Source organism: Misgurnus anguillicaudatus, chromosome 5 (assembly GCF_027580225.2).
Source record: "Misgurnus anguillicaudatus chromosome 5, ASM2758022v2, whole genome shotgun sequence".
NCBI classification, from domain to species: Eukaryota; Metazoa; Chordata; class Actinopteri; order Cypriniformes; family Cobitidae; genus Misgurnus; species Misgurnus anguillicaudatus.
The window spans coordinates 26,627,216-26,646,876 of NC_073341.2; the positions used below are offsets into that span (position 1 = coordinate 26,627,216).

Consider the following 19,661-nt stretch of genomic DNA (forward strand, 5'->3'; position numbering starts at 1 on the left):
TCGTAGCGTCCAATAAATGGCTCTGGGCATTCGTAAACCACGCCTCAAATACGAGAAAGTGAGCGTATGGTTTCCAGACCACGTCTCATTCTCTATGAGACTGGTCTGGTGTTAGCCAGGCTAAGCATAAAATAACTTCCAGTGTAAAAACAGAGAAGTAAAGAGGTGGAAAGGAGGAAAAGAGAGAGAGAAATTTAGTGAGGAAAAACTAATAAACAGTGAAAAAATGCTGCTAAGATGAAGGTTTAGCACAAGCTAAACATCAGGATTGCTTGGGCAATGATAATGAGTGCAATAAGAGCTTTATTTACACATTACACCAAAATGTACCCATGCATTACTGATTAAAATAGCATAGCCATATACACAAAAAACCAAATGAATATTATCAAACACAACACTGGTACTTGAGTACCTGTATAAGTCGCGTATATAAATTAAACTATAAAAATAAGAATTTACAGTACTGTATATTTTGTTTGTCTTTATTTAAATTATAATAAGTTTTAAATTGCTCCCAGATAATGTTTTGGAAAAAATTTTACAATTTCTGTTCATTTAAACTAGTTCTGGGCAAAGATTAAATGTGATTAATCGCATACAAAATAAAAGTGATTTTTTTGCATATTAAGATATGAGTGTGTTATATATTAATATATTTATATTAATACACATGCATTCATGTATGTATTTAAGAAACATTTACATGTGTTTATATATTTATTTATATTTTCATATATTCTATATTATATATAAACAAAAATGTACTGAAATGTATATATGTATGTGTCTGTGTTTAAATATAGATAATTATTACACACAGCACAGACATATGTTATGCAAAAATCCACTTTTATTTTGAATGTGATTAATCGCGATTAATCTTTGCCCAGCACTAATATAAACATTTAGGGGCCGTTTTCCCGTACGGGGATTAGACTAGTCCTAAATAAATGTAAGAGCTCTCCAAACTGAAAACAATTTGCACTGACATATCTTAACTTTTTCCCCGCCATTGACGAGATATCTCGTCAATCAAGAGAAAACGCTTCCCCGCCAATGACGAGTATTTCCGTCTTTCCGCAATACCGCTATTCCGCACTTTTTAAACCCGGAAGTATTGCCCTATGGCAAGCTGCTGGATGTCCGTGTCTGTTTTAAAGATCGCTCTGAATGGGATCTCTATGAAAAGTCCGTCACAAAAATGGAATTATCTCTGCTTTTTTGCTCAAAATGTGGTGTTTTTGCAGAAACCTACTCATATTCAAAAGCCGATTACAAAAGAACTACTCAAGGTAGGATGAAACGTTTTTTTTTGTTTGAAAGGAGAGGGTCTGTTCTTTCATTTGGTATATTGTGTGTTTATATATTTGAAGAAGAACATTTTCTGGAAGGCATTAAACTTTTGTGAAAATCATGAAAAACGCTGGCGCTGGCTGGCAAATTTTTTAAGAAACGCTGGCGGTGAAAGAGTTAAAATACTTCAGTGCCCTTTGTTTTGCCTCAAAATACACACAAGTAATGTTTTTAGTAAGGCATGTTGTTAAAACTATTTTTTTAAATATAAAATTTAGGCCTAGTACTGGCTTAAGCTAAGCCCTGTCCGGGAAACCACCCCATAGTGATCATCACTAGTGATTAATTTCATAGTGAAAATGTTATGCTATGTTAAAAACCAATAGCATGCTTTGTAAGGTGGCTTGCAAATTGACGAACAGCACAACACTATTCACTTTTCAACACTATTCATTCTTGCCCGAGCATCTGAATAACATTGCGGAAACACAGGAGCTAAATAGAAATGACACTGAATATTTGCCAGCTGACTGTGAAATCCACATAATCTATCACATCTAGGAACACGTACCAGGGGAAATTCATGGGAAACCCTGCCATCAGGAGGAAGTTTGGCTCCGAAGCCCAATGCGGGAAACATCTTATCGCTCTCATAGTCCTGAATGATCTCGCCAACGGCCTTCAACGCCATGGCGTACGCGTTCATCTGATAGGGGTTCATGTAGTGCAGAGAGGTGGACTGTGAAGGGTTACCTAAAGTGTACATAGAGAGAAAAAACAAACAAAAACTAAATTTGACTTTCATAAGTGCTGTGCTGATTCTAAACAACATGAAGAACGAATCTGTGATTCAGCAAACAAAATAAACATGAATACAAATACAATGAAATCCTTACCATTGGAAGCAGTGAAATCAATGGCCACTGTGAAATGGATCTGTGTGCTATGGAGAGCAGAAGAGAGAGACAGCGGTGACTACTATCGTTTCATTAAAACCAACATGTGAGTACTTGACAGTTAGGCTTAACAAAGCCGACAGATTCAGATTCACCCCAAACTATGTTGCGGCTCACAGCTGCTGCTTTAAAACACTTCAGTACAAAACGCATAGCTCTCGCCCACTGTGTGAGAGGTTGCTGTAATTACCGTCTCTAGCTCGGCATTGTGCTTTCTTTCTCACCTGACAGGCAGACAGCCAACCTCCTGTTCAACAGCCAGACATTCAGCTCTGCCCACTGGACACATCTGCCTAAACATACTTTCTCTACATCCGCCACAATAATCAGGGACACTGCTTTCAGAACAGCAGCAGCGGATGCTTTGTGCCTTGAACTCTGTTCTATAATCAGTGGGAAGTCCAGCACAGTCATGGATTGCAGGTGCTTGTCCTGCAGAGTAACTGACTGGAGAACAGTGCATTCACTAGATGCAGTATGAAGCCAGTGATTACCCACTGATTTTGATGGTTGGACTGTAAAGAGTTCAATGGCCATCAAAGCTAGCGCAGAGACACATCTTTGAAATAATAACCCTCCGAATCGCAAGCGCTTTGACTCGCACTACCCAAAGAAAAAAATATTATACAGTGCTGTACAAACGTCTTAGGCCACCATGCCACCATTAGATTTGTTGTTTTTGCAATGGTATAATTACCGTAAATATAATTATTTCTCGGTCTATTTATTACAAGAAAACCAGAACATACAGGAAACTAGTATGCAGTACTAAAAAAAATCTGAAAAAGTGCCAAGTATATAGTGTGACCTCCAGTTATACTTAATAGCAGGAACCATTCAGGGTCTCTTAAACCAAAATGGAATGAAACTAAAAATAATTACATAATATAATAAATTATAATATAATATAATATAATATAATATAATATAATTCACCTGTATAGCTTAGTGGTAAAGCATTGCGTTAGCAGCGCAAAAGGTCAGGGGTTTGAACCAGAGAACACACATACACACATAAAATGGATTCCCTGTATGCACCATAAGTCGCTTTGGATAAAACTGTCTGCCAAATGCATAAATGTAATTCTCATCTAATGACTTTAGGACTTGAGTCTCCTCAAAAGATGTGCTTCGTGCCAAAATAGGCCATACTAAAAACTGACATTTGCCAAAAGAAGTCATCTTGTGTAGATATTTACTGCATTTTGTGTTTTTCATTCAGACAAAAATATAAATGGATAAGCATTAACTCTTTGCTAAAACAATAAAGCTGGAGGTGGCCCAAGACTTTTGCACAGCGGCCTAATGCATATACAGTACAGTAAAGGCCGAAAGTACTAATGAGAATGCATTTATTCATTTATTTTTCTACTTCAATATAAATTTTTCATTACAAATCATATTAGCAATTACTGTATATAACAATAAGTAAAAATATTTCAAAAATGTATAGAAATTCCTATATATCTTAAGAATTGTAGTAGGAGTATTTGTATTCATCTTTTGAATAACAAATTATTCAGCATGCATTTTAGATGGACTTCACAAGTTTGTGCAAAATCTTAATACCTGAAAAAGTGAAAAGCATGCAATGCATACTCGAAATGTGACCTCTGCATTTAAAGTGATAGTTCACCCAAAAATGTAAATTCTGACATTATTTACTCGCCCTCTTGTTGTTTCAAACTTGTATACATTTTGTTGTTCTGATGAACACAAAGGAAGATATTTTGAGAAACGGAGCCCATTTACTTCAATAGTAGGAAAAAAGAATACTATGGAAGTAAATGGGGTCCACAAACATTTTCTCAAAATATCCGCCCCTGCGCCCACCAAAACAACGAAATCTATACAGGTATGCAACAACATGAGAGTGGGCAAATTATAACAGAACTAAAATTTTTGGGTAGTGAAAACACACACATCTGGAGCAGTGGGCAGCAATTAGGGTAAGGTGCCTTTCTCAAGAGCACAACGCGCCAGCCATGGGACTCGAACCAGCAACTTTTGGGTTAAAAGCCCGACTCTCTAACCACTAGGATACAACTGCCCCCTGTGTGTGTTTCAGATTTCCTTGCAAATACCCAACATTTTCATTTTTGGACCCCACTGTATATAGAGCAGATTCAAACACTGGCATTTTAAAATAGCCTAAAATAAAACTGTTGCACTACATAACAAAAAGCACTGAGAAAAATGATTCATTGAATTTAATCAATTTTTTTAAGGTAAGTGGTTGCCATCAATTTATTTAAGCTACATTTAAACAAAAGTTTTATATTTTACTTTACGTTACTAATCTTTTTTGTTTAAATGTAGCTTAAATAAATTGATTGCAACCACTTACCTTAAAAAAATTGATTAAATGCAATGAATCATTTTTTTCAGTGGAACTAATCAAAAGTTTACAATCACTGATATTAGCATACTGAAGACCCCTCAACAGATCTAAAAACATATATGGAAGAACTATTTTAACAGCACAAGGAAGTACAGCACTTGTACAGATCACCACCATAAAACGCTGTGAAATATCATTATGACATATCCAATATCCAATATCTGAATCTCAATGGCATTCCCCTTTCAGCGTGAACTCTGAATACGCTCTCTGAATGAGTCTCGGGTCCAAATGAGAAACAAGATCTGGATGTTATATCGAAAAACGAGATTTGTGAATATTTATGAAATATTTCCACACAGAGAAATAAACCGTCCACAGGTGCAAGTGGTAATACACAAAAGCGGCTCGTATGGGATCAGATCAACCAGTCGGCAGGCTGTCATTCATATGTAATCCCTGCGGTGACTGATGCTTCCTTAAGCACTGATTGGGACAGTGGACAGTAATTATATTCACATCCGTATACATCCGCAAACATGATCGCATATCACGTAAACAGTGTTTTTGGCTTAACCCGATTTTACCGAAAACCCAAGGGTATTGCATTTATTCAAAGACCTTGAGGAGGAGGAAATAAAACGATATCCTTTTTACCTGGCCTTTTTCCAACTCAGCACAAATATTAACAGGAAGTGGAGACGCAGCACAATGCTAATTACCAGGCTTTGTTTATCCTGCTTTATCTTCGTTCGTCCTATTCCGTCCACCTCAAAGTTTTTCGATTAGCGCTGATGTCTCCAGGCACAAAGTCAGGGCTGGTGCATTAATCTGCATTATACTGGGAATCTCAACAGCTCTTCTGGTGGAGACGAGAAACCTCAAGAGTGTTGGACCAAAGCACTTATATGAAAGGCATTTGTCTTAATGATCGAATTTCGAATGTCAGCTATAGAAGCCAAAAGACATTGTAACCTTGGATTATACAGAATGCCAGGATTATTACGGTCAGATCAGCTACACTGTCAGAAAAAATTGTCAAAAAATGTCTGTCACTGTGGGAGTACCCTTTAAAGGGCTTATATGATGTGATTTCATGTTTTCCTTTGTCTTTGGAGTGTTAAAAGTTGTTTGCGCACATAGAAGATCTGTAAAGTTGAAAAGATTAAAGTCTCAAACCCAAAAATAAAACTTCCTTCCTAAAATGCCTCATTCAACCACACCCACATATCTATGTCACCGAGGGGGAAGATTTGCACAACACCGCTCAAATGTATACAGCATGCAAAGAAAGAAGGCATAACTTTTATTCTCGCTGTAGTATTGGTTAGGGGCGTAACATTTCCGTCACACGCTTGAGGTATTCGGCCAATCACAACGCACTGGATAGCTGGCCAATAAAAGCACACCACGCTGTTAGGACAACGAGCTAAAATCAATGCATTTCAGAAAAGCGGGGCATAGATGAGCAACAATAATGTAAGGTATAAATAATGTGTTTTTTGAACCATAAGCCACGTAAACATATTGCTTTACATTACATACACAAAATAATGCTCTTTTTAGCAAAGTCATATGGCCACTTTAAAAGGTCCTATTATGTAATATTTCGTACAGATATGTATACATAGTACCAATATTATGTACCTTTGAAATACTAATATCTATATTTGATGCACTAATAAGCTCTCTTTGGGACGAATATGTACCTCTGTGGTACTAATATGATTTATTTAGCTGCAAAGCTGTATACGGGTCAGTGACAAAAATGGTTTGGCAAGATGAGAAATTCAAAAATCTTTTTAAAAAACTTGTTTTAAAAGCACGCATCAGGTTTATTTAAATGCACATATTAATTTATGTTAATTTTAAAGAAAAAACATTTGCACCATTTTTATGAAAGTTAAGACTGAATGGACCTGAAAATGTCAAATGGTGTAACTGCCAATGGCGCCAAAGAATGAGAAATATTAAATATTTTATACACCTTGAGTGTAAGCATAACCATAAAAAAATTTAAAATATTATTTTATTAGTTATTTCTAAATGTAAATTTTTATGCGTTTTTGTAATATTTTTGTCTCGACATATGCTGAAAACAGCTTTGCATGTAAAAATGCATGTAAAAAAATCATATTACACTAAATTAGATGATTATATTTTATTCCACATTTGTTTATGAATATATTTATATAGTTACACCAATTGACACAGGCCGGTTACACCACATTGACATTTTTGCAATTATCCCCCAAATATTTTCTCAAAATAAAATAAAACCAAAAATTGTATACTTGGTCCTCAAAAAAGAGAATGTATGCAAGTAATCTGCAAATTTATTATGAAATTTTAACCCTTTTACATTTAATTGTACCGAGCCCCCAAGGTGACATTGGAATAAAAAAATCTAAAGTTTAGTTTCATGTGCTCAAACGAAACCTTCATTTTCATATTCACCTTGAATTTTTTTATAAAAGTTTAGTTTCGCACGCTCACGTGAAACTAAGTTTAGTTTCGCGTGCACACGTGAAACTATCGCATGCGCACGTGAAAGTTTCACGTCAGCATGCAAAACTAAACGCGGTAGTTTCAGGTGCGCACGTGATAGTTTCACATGTGCATGCAATAGTTTCACGTGCACACGCGAAACTAAACTTTATTTAATCTTTGCTCCATGTCCCCTTGAGGGCTCTGTATAATTGAACCATAAGGACACAAAATAATTAATTAATGTCAAGTCATTGACCCATACCTTTTGTAAGGGTAGTGCATATTATGGGCATTTTTTCTGACAATTTTTTTTTTATTTGCTTGATTAAAATAACAATAAGTGGTCTATGCAGCAATTCCTTGCAGCAGACCATTTCTTTTCAAAACATAATTAAACATTTAATATGATCCTTGAAAACTACTTTAAAATTTTACAATAACTCCACAATGCAGCTCAACCTTTATGATCCGTCGTATAATTAACACTTTAGGACAAGAGTCTTTCACATGGTCAGAGCTGAATCCCTGTCACTATCTGAACCAGGATACGATTTAAGAGTGAAGCTGGTTATTTATGGTCCTCCTTATATGGATCAACAGAAGGAAACCTGTAGCAATAGGAAATCCATACAAAGGTCTGTTTGCACCATCAATATTAAAGGTCAGAATCTGATGGAGAAAAATAACAAAGGTGAAAACCTGACAGAAAGCAGAAAGTGTTGTGAGGTGGTGTGAAGCGCTGATGTCAGAGTGATATGGATTATTTGAGTGTAAAAGGTCAGCCGTGTCCTTCAGATAGTCACAAATAGACAGTTTACACTCCAGCTGTCTTTCTTACTTTCACTCTCTCGTGTTTATTTACAGGCTTTTGTCACTTTTTATTGATGGACACAGCGGGGGATTATTGGGGGAAAAGAGGTGAGATCAGGGTAAGACGCAGGTCAGATCGAACCTGCTCTAAATAGTAAAAAGTAAAGCATAGAAACTGTTTATGTGGAATTCTCACACAGATTTGTCAGATGAGCCACTTCAATTTGCAATTCAATGAATCTGAATTTTACAGCGTTTCTCAAAGAAATCCCACCTATTGAATTCCCACCTATTTCTTATCAAATCAATTATCAAGAAAATGTACATATTAGACATAAAGTACATACGAAATGTCTATAGAGGATCACACAACTCGAATAAAGTACAAGGCACACCACAGTCACATCACTGTAGCTGAGAAAGTCTTTGAAAAGCCTCTCTGCCTGTCTCGCTCTCTTAAACAGGATTGCCAGACCATCGCAGTAAGAAATACTGCACGATATTCGCCAGTAAAATGGGAACAGATTAGGAGCTCTGGGCATGGAACTGGAACCAGAACAGATGCTGATCAATATCACTATAGGGCAGAGACAGCAGCACATTTAAGACACTAAGTGCTGTTAAATTTATTCATTCATCACATTCATTACCTTCTGCTGTGGTGAAGTTTTTAATTAAAACGTATATTGACATAACCAACCAATTAACCACAATGCTTAATTCTTAACAAAACCAATATATTGGACGCCATTTTAATTCTTTCAACCACCAAACATACAGTACAGCAGTGGCGGTCGGTGACTTCTTTTTTCGAGGGCGCATGATGCGAAGTTCGTACAACATGTATGTAGCCGTCATGTGTGTGGTTCGTAATTTCAAAATATGTGTTCGGCGCATCGAGTGAACCTATGGGCATCACGTGTCTTGTCAAAATAAGTGCCTGTTGCAGGGTTTATGATAAAAGAGACGCTCGCGTTTGCCAGGTACTCGAATAATCTCATGCGTAATCAGAGTTTAGGGGAGTGTCTTGCGTGTATTTTGTGAATGTAAGCATCTCTTTTATCATAAACGCTTTTGACGCTTGTGCAGTAGGCAATTATTTTGACAAAACACGTGATGCGCATAGTTCACATGACGCAACAAATACATATTTTGAAAACACAAGCAACACACATGACACTCCGAACACATATTTTGAATTTGCGCCCCTCGAAAGAGCAGTCACGAGCCGCTGTGGTAATGGCATGAGAAACTACTAGATACTATTATTTTTACATCAGATTATCATATTAGGATGTTACACAGATATTGAACCTGAATGTGCCCTAATGCTCGAATACTGTACGACTATGTGGCTTGGTAAGGCAATATGTGACCCTGCCTGTGAAAATCCAGCTACAGACATTTTTGTTGTAGTTTTATTGCTTAATATAAATTAAATTAGATTATGAGACTTTAGCCTGGATTTCACATATTTTTACATTTTCATAACAGTTTAACAAAGGAAAGTTATACTTTTCGAACATTTTGATGGTTCAAAAATGCTTTCCACCATCCTCGCTTCCTCATAGAAAAGAAGCCTTTCATCAGAGTAAACCAGAGAGGACCTGGCAACCCCAGAATGGTGATTACTATAACTACTAAAATAGCCGTGTTTGTTGTGCTAGTTTAGCATTTAAAGGGTCTTTTGGGTCGTGTTTACCGGAGCCATTTTCAAAAGCTGTCTGATGCCATTACTGTGATAACATTCTGATAGCTTTGCAAAGATGCTGACCTCTATATCAATCGAGTTCTCTGCAAAAATACCATGTGAAAATGCATGAAATGTCAACCATAATTTAAGAAAAAACTCAACTGTATGCCTCACATTTATTAGGGATGCACGTTCTTATTTATGTGTGCATATCTGTGCTTTAGTTTAGTGTACACATGCAAACACTTGTGTGTATTTTTGTCCATACCCTGCTTTAATGTAGTCCAGGAATGTGTGTTCAGCCTCCACACTGAACGAAAGCAATGTCACCTGGGGAATTGAGTAACAAAGAAACAGACCATTTACACATGCTGAACAGCGTAAGCACACACACTACATCAGTCACAATCTGTCAGTATATTATTCAAACACACTCTCAGTCATCAGTCACACATGCACTTTTCTATCTGTGTCGGCATTAAATGACCAGGATTTTTCTGTGTTGGGAGAAAAACAGGTGATAGACTATTCATTTTAGTGTTGATTACCATCTCTAAACCAATTCAAACCTTTCTGGATCATCAATCACTGTAATGTCCTCACTGCTCTCTTTATCAATGCCTGATGCTGCAAAGGACTATGCAGTCATAGACGTGGATAAGTTTCAATGGCAGGTAATGTATGTGACCGAAATCCAAATGCTTTGGGTGCTTAGCGAATGTAGCTGTCCAGTAATATCACAATTATATATTGGGATATTTTTAAAGGAAGAGTTCAGCAAAATATAAAAATTCTTTCATAATTTACTCAACCCCATGCCATCCAAGATGTACAGTATATAGCTTCCTTTTTAGTTGAAAACAAACAAATGATTTTATATTAATGCCGTCATTTTATTTTCTTAAATGCCGAAGTTTTAACAAGTACATCCATTCATCATTAATGTAATGCAAATAAGGCCAGTGGGTTAAAAAATGTCTTTTGAATATATATATTATATATATATAATATACTGTATAAGTACTTTAACATAAAACCTCTGTTCTTTAAACAGTATTTAAACAGTATGTTGACTACTTACAGTCCCCGAGTTGATGTATCTCCTCTTTTTTAGTTTCTTTTTTGAGTTCACCACCTGAAATAGCAAATTTAGAAACAACAGATAATTTAACTCATTCCCTGCCAGCCTTTTTTTAAAAGTCAGCATTTTCACAAAAGTTTCACAAAATGCCTTCCAGAAAAATTTCCTTCTAAAAATATATAAACATACAAATATATCAAATGACAGAACAGACCCTCTGCTTTCAAAAAAACAAACAAACAAACAAAACAGGAAAAATATTTCATCCTATATTTTTCCTTGTTTATAAACTCTTAAAGGAACAGTATGTAAGAAATTTATATCAATTAATCATAAAATGGCCCTGATATGTCACTAGACATAAAGAAATCATTTTCATTTCAAATACTTTTATCACTGACAACAGTGGTCCGGCCAGGATATTGTCATTTAAAAAGTGGAGTTGCAGCCCTCAACTGATGTTTATGTTGTCATTTTGTGTATTGGCCACCAGCTGTGTGATTGCAGTACCAGTTTTAGCCACAAGCTTTGTGATTGCAGTACCAGTTTTGGCCACAATCCTACATAATGTTCCTTTAAATATGGGTATTTTTCTTCAAAAATATTTTTAGCAAAAAGCTGAAATAATTGCATTTTTTTGTGAAGGAATTTTGTTAGAGATCAGATTCAGAACGATTATCAAAACATACACGGAGTTTAAAATTAATAAATAATTTTTGCTTCAGTTTTTTTTTATAAATTGGGTAAGTGCTATCTAGTGTATAATGGCGGTATTACAGATTAACATAAAACCTCATCAGGAACATGTTTTTTCCATAGACTGTAAAAAAAGATGGAGGACGCCTGTTCGCTCTCTTCAATTGGTGAAAAGTGAAGCCGCCAGTGTCCCGATACGGCGCTGACATCTTGGGTCTTGAGTCTGCGCAGTAGCAATTTCGGGACCAGTCATGCGCAGTAGGGAGCAGGAAGTAAAGCCGCAAAATCAAAAACCCGCCCTCGCAGAATGCGCATATCACACGATATCACAGCTGTCAATCATGACGTGACACCACCGTTTTTATATCATTAAATAACTAACTAAAAACAAACTTATTCTAAAAACAAACATTAAAAACTACAGTAAATGACAGACACCAGCTTCGGGAAAAAAGATAATTGAAGTGTAATTAAATTGTTTAGTTGCTCTCAAGACCCATTAAATAACATGGGGAGGCTGGGTTCATGACATATACTGGGACCAGTCACTGGGGGGCGATCGAGACGTTTTGGCTTAAATTTTCAGGCCTTTGCAGCACGCTTGGTTTTTTCATGCAAATATGTTATCTTAATTGACGATATAACTCGCCAATGGCGGGCAAAGAGTTAAAGAAAGAGTGCATGTGTGTGAGCAATAAAAAACAAACAAACAAGACAGGAAAAAGAAATGTTTCATCCTATATTTTTTCCTTACTTATAAACTCTTAAATATGGGTATTTTTCTTCAAAAATATTTTTTTAGCAAAAAACTGAAATAATTGAATTTTTTGTGAAGGAATTTTGTTAGAGATCAAATACAGAACGATTATCAAAACATACACGGAGTTTAAAATTAATCAATAGTTTTTTTATAAATTGGGTAAGTGCCATTTAGTGGATGGAGGCGGAATTACAGATAACCATAAAAACTCATCAGGAACACGTTTTTTCATGCAAATATTTTATCTTAATTGCCGATATAACTCGTCAATGGCAGGGAAAGAGTTAAAGAAAGAGTGCATGTGTGGGAGCAATAAAGAAAGAAGCATGGTTCTCTGAGATCAGATCTGTTACCTCTGTAGGAGGGTAAATCTGAAAGAATCGTTTGTGAGTTAACATCCCAGCTTGCATTTATTATAATTCCACTAACCTGCAAAGACATAACTGATCTAAATGCTTTAGAGAAATCCAATTCAGGTCGGTTACACACACAACCACGGCTAACAGTTTAAAAACCAGGACACTGCTGAAGTGATTTGTATGGATTGAGGTTTGGCTGACCCGGTTCTGTAGCGTATCGTGTTGTTTGCAAAAACCAAACCCTGAGAGACCCCAGATCCTTTCAGCCAACTGCTGACTGTCACACTCCTTTAAAACATCTCACCACGCCCCTTACTCACCAGGGTAAAGCTAAGGTGAAAACACACACACACACACACTCCGTACCCTTACAAATATTAAAACACTGGCTGATGGTGTACTCAAGCCAAGTTTACCAAACTTATAAAGATCTCTCCCATAGAAGCTGGTTTTATTTCAGATTCCAAAGCACCACAATGTCATGTCTAATAAACATGAATATTTTTAGCTTTAGAGATGCCCATACAAATATTTAATGACTACAATGATTTTTATTTAGTAAAAATGAATGAAATATTTATAAATGAATTATTTATTCTGCTTTAATCTGATAAGTATCTGAACTCACCTCATATACATTGAACTGACTCTGACCGCGTGAAAGCTCTCTGTAGCTGGTAGTGAACTCGCCAATGAAATCATGACTGAAACACAAAGAGACACTATTACCACCGAGAATGATCAATGTTTATTACAGGTTAAAGCAACAGTCTAGACTCGTTTTTTCTGGTCAGTGGCGCAATAGTTTTTTGAAGCTGCAAAATGGCTTCAGGGATGGTTGGCGCCGGAACACGCCTCCAGGGAGCGCTAGTTCATTCCCTAGGTTGCCGACGTGCGTCTGGGGCGGGAAACGCCAGCTGGGCGCCGGTGCAAAATACGAATGATACATGCGTCACTGACAAAGTAAATTGCACTGGTTGCAATATAGGACCCAGTGTGTCAAAACAGATATCTACATATCATCCATAATTTAAAGATCATTCTGTGACAATTTAATTTTGAATCCTTTAATATTGACTGAGTAAGACCAGAAATTAAAATCAATGTGGAGTTAATGATTGAAATTAAACTTTGATGCTCCTAAATTAGATGGAGATCTTAGATATCACAGACAGGGTCACATTTCACAAAAGGGAAAATCTTTCCCTCTAACTATTGCACTTTTAAGGCTGTTTACACCTGGTATTAAGATGCACTTTGATATGATAGGTTTAGATAAGTTTAAATTGACACACACTATTACTACGAAACACTAAACATGTTGCACAGATTTTTCACATGTATATGTAAGAGCTTTCCCTGATATTTCAAAGCAATTGATGAAAAAAGCTTGCGTAACTTTCACACACTCGCAAAAACAAACAAATGAAAGAGGCGGAGAGCAGCCAATTCAGTTTTATCAATGAAAGCCTAAAGATTGTGCTGAACACCGTGGGTGTGTGCGAAGTCATGTCCAATAGAAAAACATTGCGATCAGTACATTACATTAGATCAATAGACAGAGAGTAGGCGTTTTGTGGCTTTCAACCACATGTGCGTCCACACCACAAAAGCAATCCAATCGAATACATTTTCGGGAACCTCTGAATGTGGTTGAAAGTGGACAAGCTTAAAATGTTAAAGTTTACACCTGTATTTAGCATCGTCCACTCATCTGATCGAACAAAATGCATCTTAATACCAGGTGTAAACAGCCTCTTACAAAGAGCCATCTTTCTTCAAAGCAAATCTGAAGGCTTTTTAGCTCCTGTGGTTTTATTGTGATCCAGTTGTGGCACACATCATATTCTCAGCAGAGAGTCCCATCTAGGTATTGTTTGCTGACTGTACTATTTGACATACTGTTTTTGCATGTTTTTAGTTTAGTGCACATATTCAGATGCACAGAAGATCTTTGCCATTGTTAAAAAGACTGACTGCGTGTGAAAAAATTGACTAATTATATGGGCTTGTGTGTAGGGTTAGGTGACAAACAATATACATTCATGAAAATATTATAAGACTATAAGAAGTCTTCACTAAAATGTAGTTTTGATAAGAAAGCTCTGTGCATGTGTACATGTGTGTGTGCATTTCTCTACCTGCCATCTCTGTCCCAGTCATATACCTCCACTTTAATCGACCTGAAAGATTCACAACAAAGCATTTAGAATCACAGTGTGGTATAAGTTGTGCATGGCATGCATGCCATAATTTATGTATACAAGTACAGTATGTGCTACTTCGTGCACCATTATAAAGACAGGCTAAATAAGAAAAGCAGCATCTGAATTGTTGGAAGCGTTTTGATTAAAACAGGTTGAAAAGACTCCCTCACTGTGCTTTTCATCTCCATGCTAAAACCAACCAATTAGGGGCCATTATCCAGACAGTGCGCTCAGAATGAAACAGCGGTCGGCAGGGATTGTAGTCTTTCGCTGAGCCGCGGAGCGTCACTTCACCTGACGCGACACAGGCGAGTTTAATTTTAACATTAATTACATCTGAAGTTTTAAATAATTGGAAACTCATTTTGTTCAAATCAATTTTATGCGATCAATTACACAGAGCCTGGTGAGATTTGTAGCCTTGTTAATAAAAAATGGCTTTTGAGGGTAATAGCTTTAAACGCTGTTTAAAGCTTATGGATGTGTTTTGCATTTAGCACTGTAATTTATTGAAGAACAGATAGCTGTGAAGATTACACAGAGTCTAGTCCATCAAGGATTGCTTTTTGAACATGGTTACGTGCTAACCAAAGGTGCGTTTGTGCTTGTAAATCAGTCGGGTCGGCTTTACATGGCATTTACAAGCAGCACAGAAGCAACAGTGTAAATTTCGGTATGTCATTTATTCCCAATGCACCTTTATTATATATATATTAACGTGTAAACCATGTGCATCACTTGTTTTGTCAAAATAAGTGCCTGCTGCACACGCGTCAAAACCATTTATGATAAAAGAGACGCTCACATTCACAAAATACACGCAAGACACTCCATTAACAGTAAACTCTGATTACGCATGAGATTATGTGAGTATCTGGCAAATGCGAGCATCTATTTTATCATAAACCAATTAGACGCGTCTGTAGCAGGCACACTTATTTTGACAAGACACATGATGCACACAGGATTACTCGATGCGCAGAACACATATTTTGAAATTACGAACCACACACACATGACGGGCTACATACATGCTGTGAAGGTGCGCCCTCGAAAAAAGAATTCACCTGCTGCCACTGAAATTTAACATTGGTGTATCTTTGTAATGCATGGCCACTAAGAAATGTTAATTATATTAAAGGTAAGGGACCACATTTACATCTAAATGGTAATTTTATCCATCTGTACCAAACCCAAAGCCCCAATTTGTGGTAAAACATGTAAACTATTTAGATTTATTCAGACATAGCTAATATAAAATGCTGTTCGCTTATCAAGCACAGTAGATGTTTCTTTGTCAAGCATGGGTTTGCTACATTATTTTATGTTGCTTCATAAAAAAAGAATGTGCTGATAAATGTGTTTATAGTGCATCCTCTTCTAATTTTCCTGCTGAGTGCAGCGTGCAACTTCCAGAAAAAAAAACAATTCAACTATACAGGCAGCAATAATATTGTTACCCTTTAATATATGCTCTGAATCTGTCTGTGTGCGCTGTGAAACATTCCTTATAAGACATTTTGGAGTATATAAAGGATTTTTTACTCTCATAGGCATTAATCAAATGCTAAAGGCATAAAAACATCTTATGACTTGATGAGATGCAAAACTCAGAACACTGAGCCTCCATTAAGAAACTCCATAGAGAAGATTGAGAAACCCTCCATCTGTCGCCTTCAGCAGAAGCAAAGCAGAATGATGCAAGACAGCAGATGTAGCAGATGCACCAAGGTTCACATGGCCCAAATCCAAGAATATGTTGAACGTGAACCTTCTTCCTAAATCTTGACTATCAATTCTTAGATTCCCCGTAGACGTGCCAGGCAACCCCTCCAGCAAAATCCATACATTTATTAACAAGTCTCTGTTTCAATGCTAAACATAACTCCTCTGTGGAACATTCTACCCTGTAAACAACCTCCAAACTTTCGACCAACCTCTCAGGGAAACATCAGAAAACCTTTAAATAATTTCCCTTGTAAACTCTGAGCTGTTTACCTCAGGAGTTTGGATGATTGGCAGCGTTAAGCATCATGTCTGTCTCTTCCCAAAATCACAGAAAGACACAGATCAGTTTTGACTTTACAAGCAAATAGTGGCTTCCCTACACATCAGTCAAACCAAATCTGCTCTCATTTGTTTAGGATCCCTCAAGGAGCCCCGCCCACATAACAGATGCCAAAACAACAGGACAAGCATCCATGAGATCAATCACAACAAATGAAGCAGAAAAACAACTGAAATGATATTAAATGATTACAATTTAAATCATTATATGTGATGCTGACTTGGACCTTAAGTAATATGATTTGCAAAGCATCTGAATCTGTTATTACGGACACGAATCTGTTAAAAAAAAATCAGACTGGAATATAAACGTCCCTATCCACTGGCATCTGTAGCAGGAAATAATTATCAGAGCACCAGAACAGCTGGAGTTTCTCTTTCTTATTTTTCATATCACTTTTGCTTTCTCTCACACAAACACACACAGGATCAGAGTCCAGATGGGCCCTGAATGACAGGAGGTTCTGTTTTGTGTGTTCTGATTGGCTGTGACAGCTCTGAGACAACACACGGCTGCCACTGCTTCACAGATTCTCGCACATACACCAAATTAACATTACCACTGACTTACATACTGGAAAACGTCTACGCCTATGGAGGACAATAAAGAAACAGTGTAACGCATTAAAGGGACATTACACTTTTTTTAAATATGCTCATTTTCCAGCTCCCCTAGAGTTAAACATTTGATTCTTACCATTGTGAAATCCATTCAGCTGATCTCCGCTAGCACTTTTACCATAGCTTAGCATAATCCATTGAATCTGATTAGACCATTAGCATTGCGCTAAAAAACCCCCAAAGAGTTTCAATATTTTTCCTATTTAAAACTTGACTCTTCTGTAGTTATATCGTGTACTAAGACCGACAGAAAATTTTAAGTTGGTTACTTTCAATTGCCGGAGACTATTTTCGGGCAGTGCGTAATATCACTACGCCTGCTGCAGTCATGTCCTTGATTATTCCACCAGAATAAAAGTATAGTTCTAACCACATGTGCCTAGAAAATCGCAACTTTTAATTTCCGTCGGTCTTAGTACACAATGTAACTACAGAAGAGTCAAGTTTTAAATAGGAAAAATATTGAAACTCTTTTTTAGCCTGATGCTAATGGTCTAATCAGATTCAATGGATTATGCTAAGCTATGCTAAAAGTGGTAGCGCCAGACTCGGAGATCAGCTAAAATGGATTTCAAAACGTTAAGAATCAAATGTTTAACTCTAAGGGAGCTGGAAAATTAAAAAAAATTTTTAAAGTGGAGTGTCCCTTTAATGTGTACAGTAGAAGTCTTAGGCCAACATGCCACCATTAAATGTGTTACATTTGTAATGGTAAAATATAACCAAGGTCTAATTATTTCTCATTGTCTTCATTAGCATACAATCAGAAAATACATGAAATATGTATGCAAAAACAGATCAAATCAGCTTTTTATTTTTTATATGTATTGTGACCTCCCCTTACACTTGAGCAACAGCAGGAACCTGTAGACTCTCTTAAACCTAAATGAAATCCAATTTCTAATCTAATGACTTTTAGTCTCCTCAAAAGAGTTCAAGATGTGCTTAGTGCCACATTTTTTTATTTTGTATACACATTTTTTGTATTTTCTGTTTTTATGTTAATAAAGAGACCTGGAAAATATACAATAAAACTCATTTTGAGTAGCCTAATATTTTTGCACAGTACTGTATATCTGCAGCACAAAAGTAATGTCTACTTCAGAGCAGCGCTAAGCTGTGTAGTTCAGGGCTGTCTGTGATCAAATACTGCTGATGCAGTAAATATCAGCAGGCTGATCTCAACGTGTGACTGAATGAAAGATAACTAAAACATGATGCCTCTCTACACACATACAGTAACACCTAACCATTGTGTGTTTGTACATCACAAATATGCAATTTACAGTATGTTTGTAATGCTTGTGATGCATATGCATGCATATGCACTGTATGTAATGTACTTTATATATATGTGTGTACCTTTCATAGTCTCCATTGCACAGTGCTCTGACAGGAATGGTGATTGGTTGCCACACAGGGTTCAGCGTATTTTTTACTACCTCTGTTTTATGGCAGATAGTGAACCTTAACACAAAGATGTGAAGGTCAAACAAAGAATTGCACACACACATCGTATCATTGCTTCTAAATGAAAAAGTTAGCATATTATAATGCTTTTCTGAGAAAAAAAATGCACAAAAATGCACACGTCAAATTTCTGTTCAAAAAGTACTGCATACTGGTGAGAGCGACAGGTAACTCACGTTCCATCTTCATTACTTCTGTAGAAAACCATGAACGGATCAGAACGTCCAAAGAAGTCTTTCTTATCCAGTTTATGTGCACAGAATTGCATTGTGGCACAGTCCTGTGGTGGACAAAGAAAGAAAGAAAGAAAGAAGGAAAGAAAGAAAGAGTAGGGGAAATGGAAAGTAAGCTGTAGAAAAGCTTTTTACACTGCTTTTTTCACGCTGCTTTTGCCTGGACAGCCTGGATGGATGAAGAGGCTCTAAAGCCCCAGGCAGTATATAGTAGGCTACGCACAGCATACACACAGTTTACGAAGCAATGTGGTTCAGACAGCTCCATTTATGCATCATAAACCCTCATGAAGCAAGTTTAAAGGGAAATCGCCTCTATTTGCCCAAGATAAAATATTCCACCCTCCCACAAACACCAATGGCCCTGATTATGGCTCAGTTTTTACTACCTAAGAAATCCTCATTTAATCAGAATATTTTACACCATTACAATTGTAATTTTCACATTGTAATGGCCATATTTTGTCTCCCCTCTTCAATTACTCAATGGTAGAAAGCATTGTTATCGTCAACCTAAGCTGTGTGTTTTTTTCAATAGTGCCTGCAGCAGCAGGGCAGGTAAAAACATTAACCTCTCGCTG

General features: G+C 36.7%; 1 protein-coding gene across 4 annotated transcripts in view; it reads right to left on the minus strand.

Moving 5' to 3' along the window:
• Positions 1-19,661, minus strand: part of cpne5a (copine Va) — a 79,955-nt gene that overhangs the window by 8,072 nt on the left and 52,222 nt on the right. For all 4 annotated transcript variants that reach the window (XM_073867856.1, XM_073867855.1, XM_073867857.1 and 1 more), the window contains 8 exons: positions 19,024-19,127; positions 18,740-18,844; positions 14,624-14,665; positions 13,111-13,186; positions 10,668-10,721; positions 9,855-9,916; positions 2,193-2,239; positions 1,868-2,049 (listed from right to left, as the gene is read on the minus strand). In XM_073867856.1, coding sequence (XP_073723957.1) covers positions 1,868-2,049; positions 2,193-2,239; positions 9,855-9,916; positions 10,668-10,721; positions 13,111-13,186; positions 14,624-14,665; positions 18,740-18,844; positions 19,024-19,127 — 672 coding nt within the window. The remainder of the gene's footprint in view (positions 1-1,867; positions 2,050-2,192; positions 2,240-9,854; positions 9,917-10,667; positions 10,722-13,110; positions 13,187-14,623; positions 14,666-18,739; positions 18,845-19,023; positions 19,128-19,661) is intronic.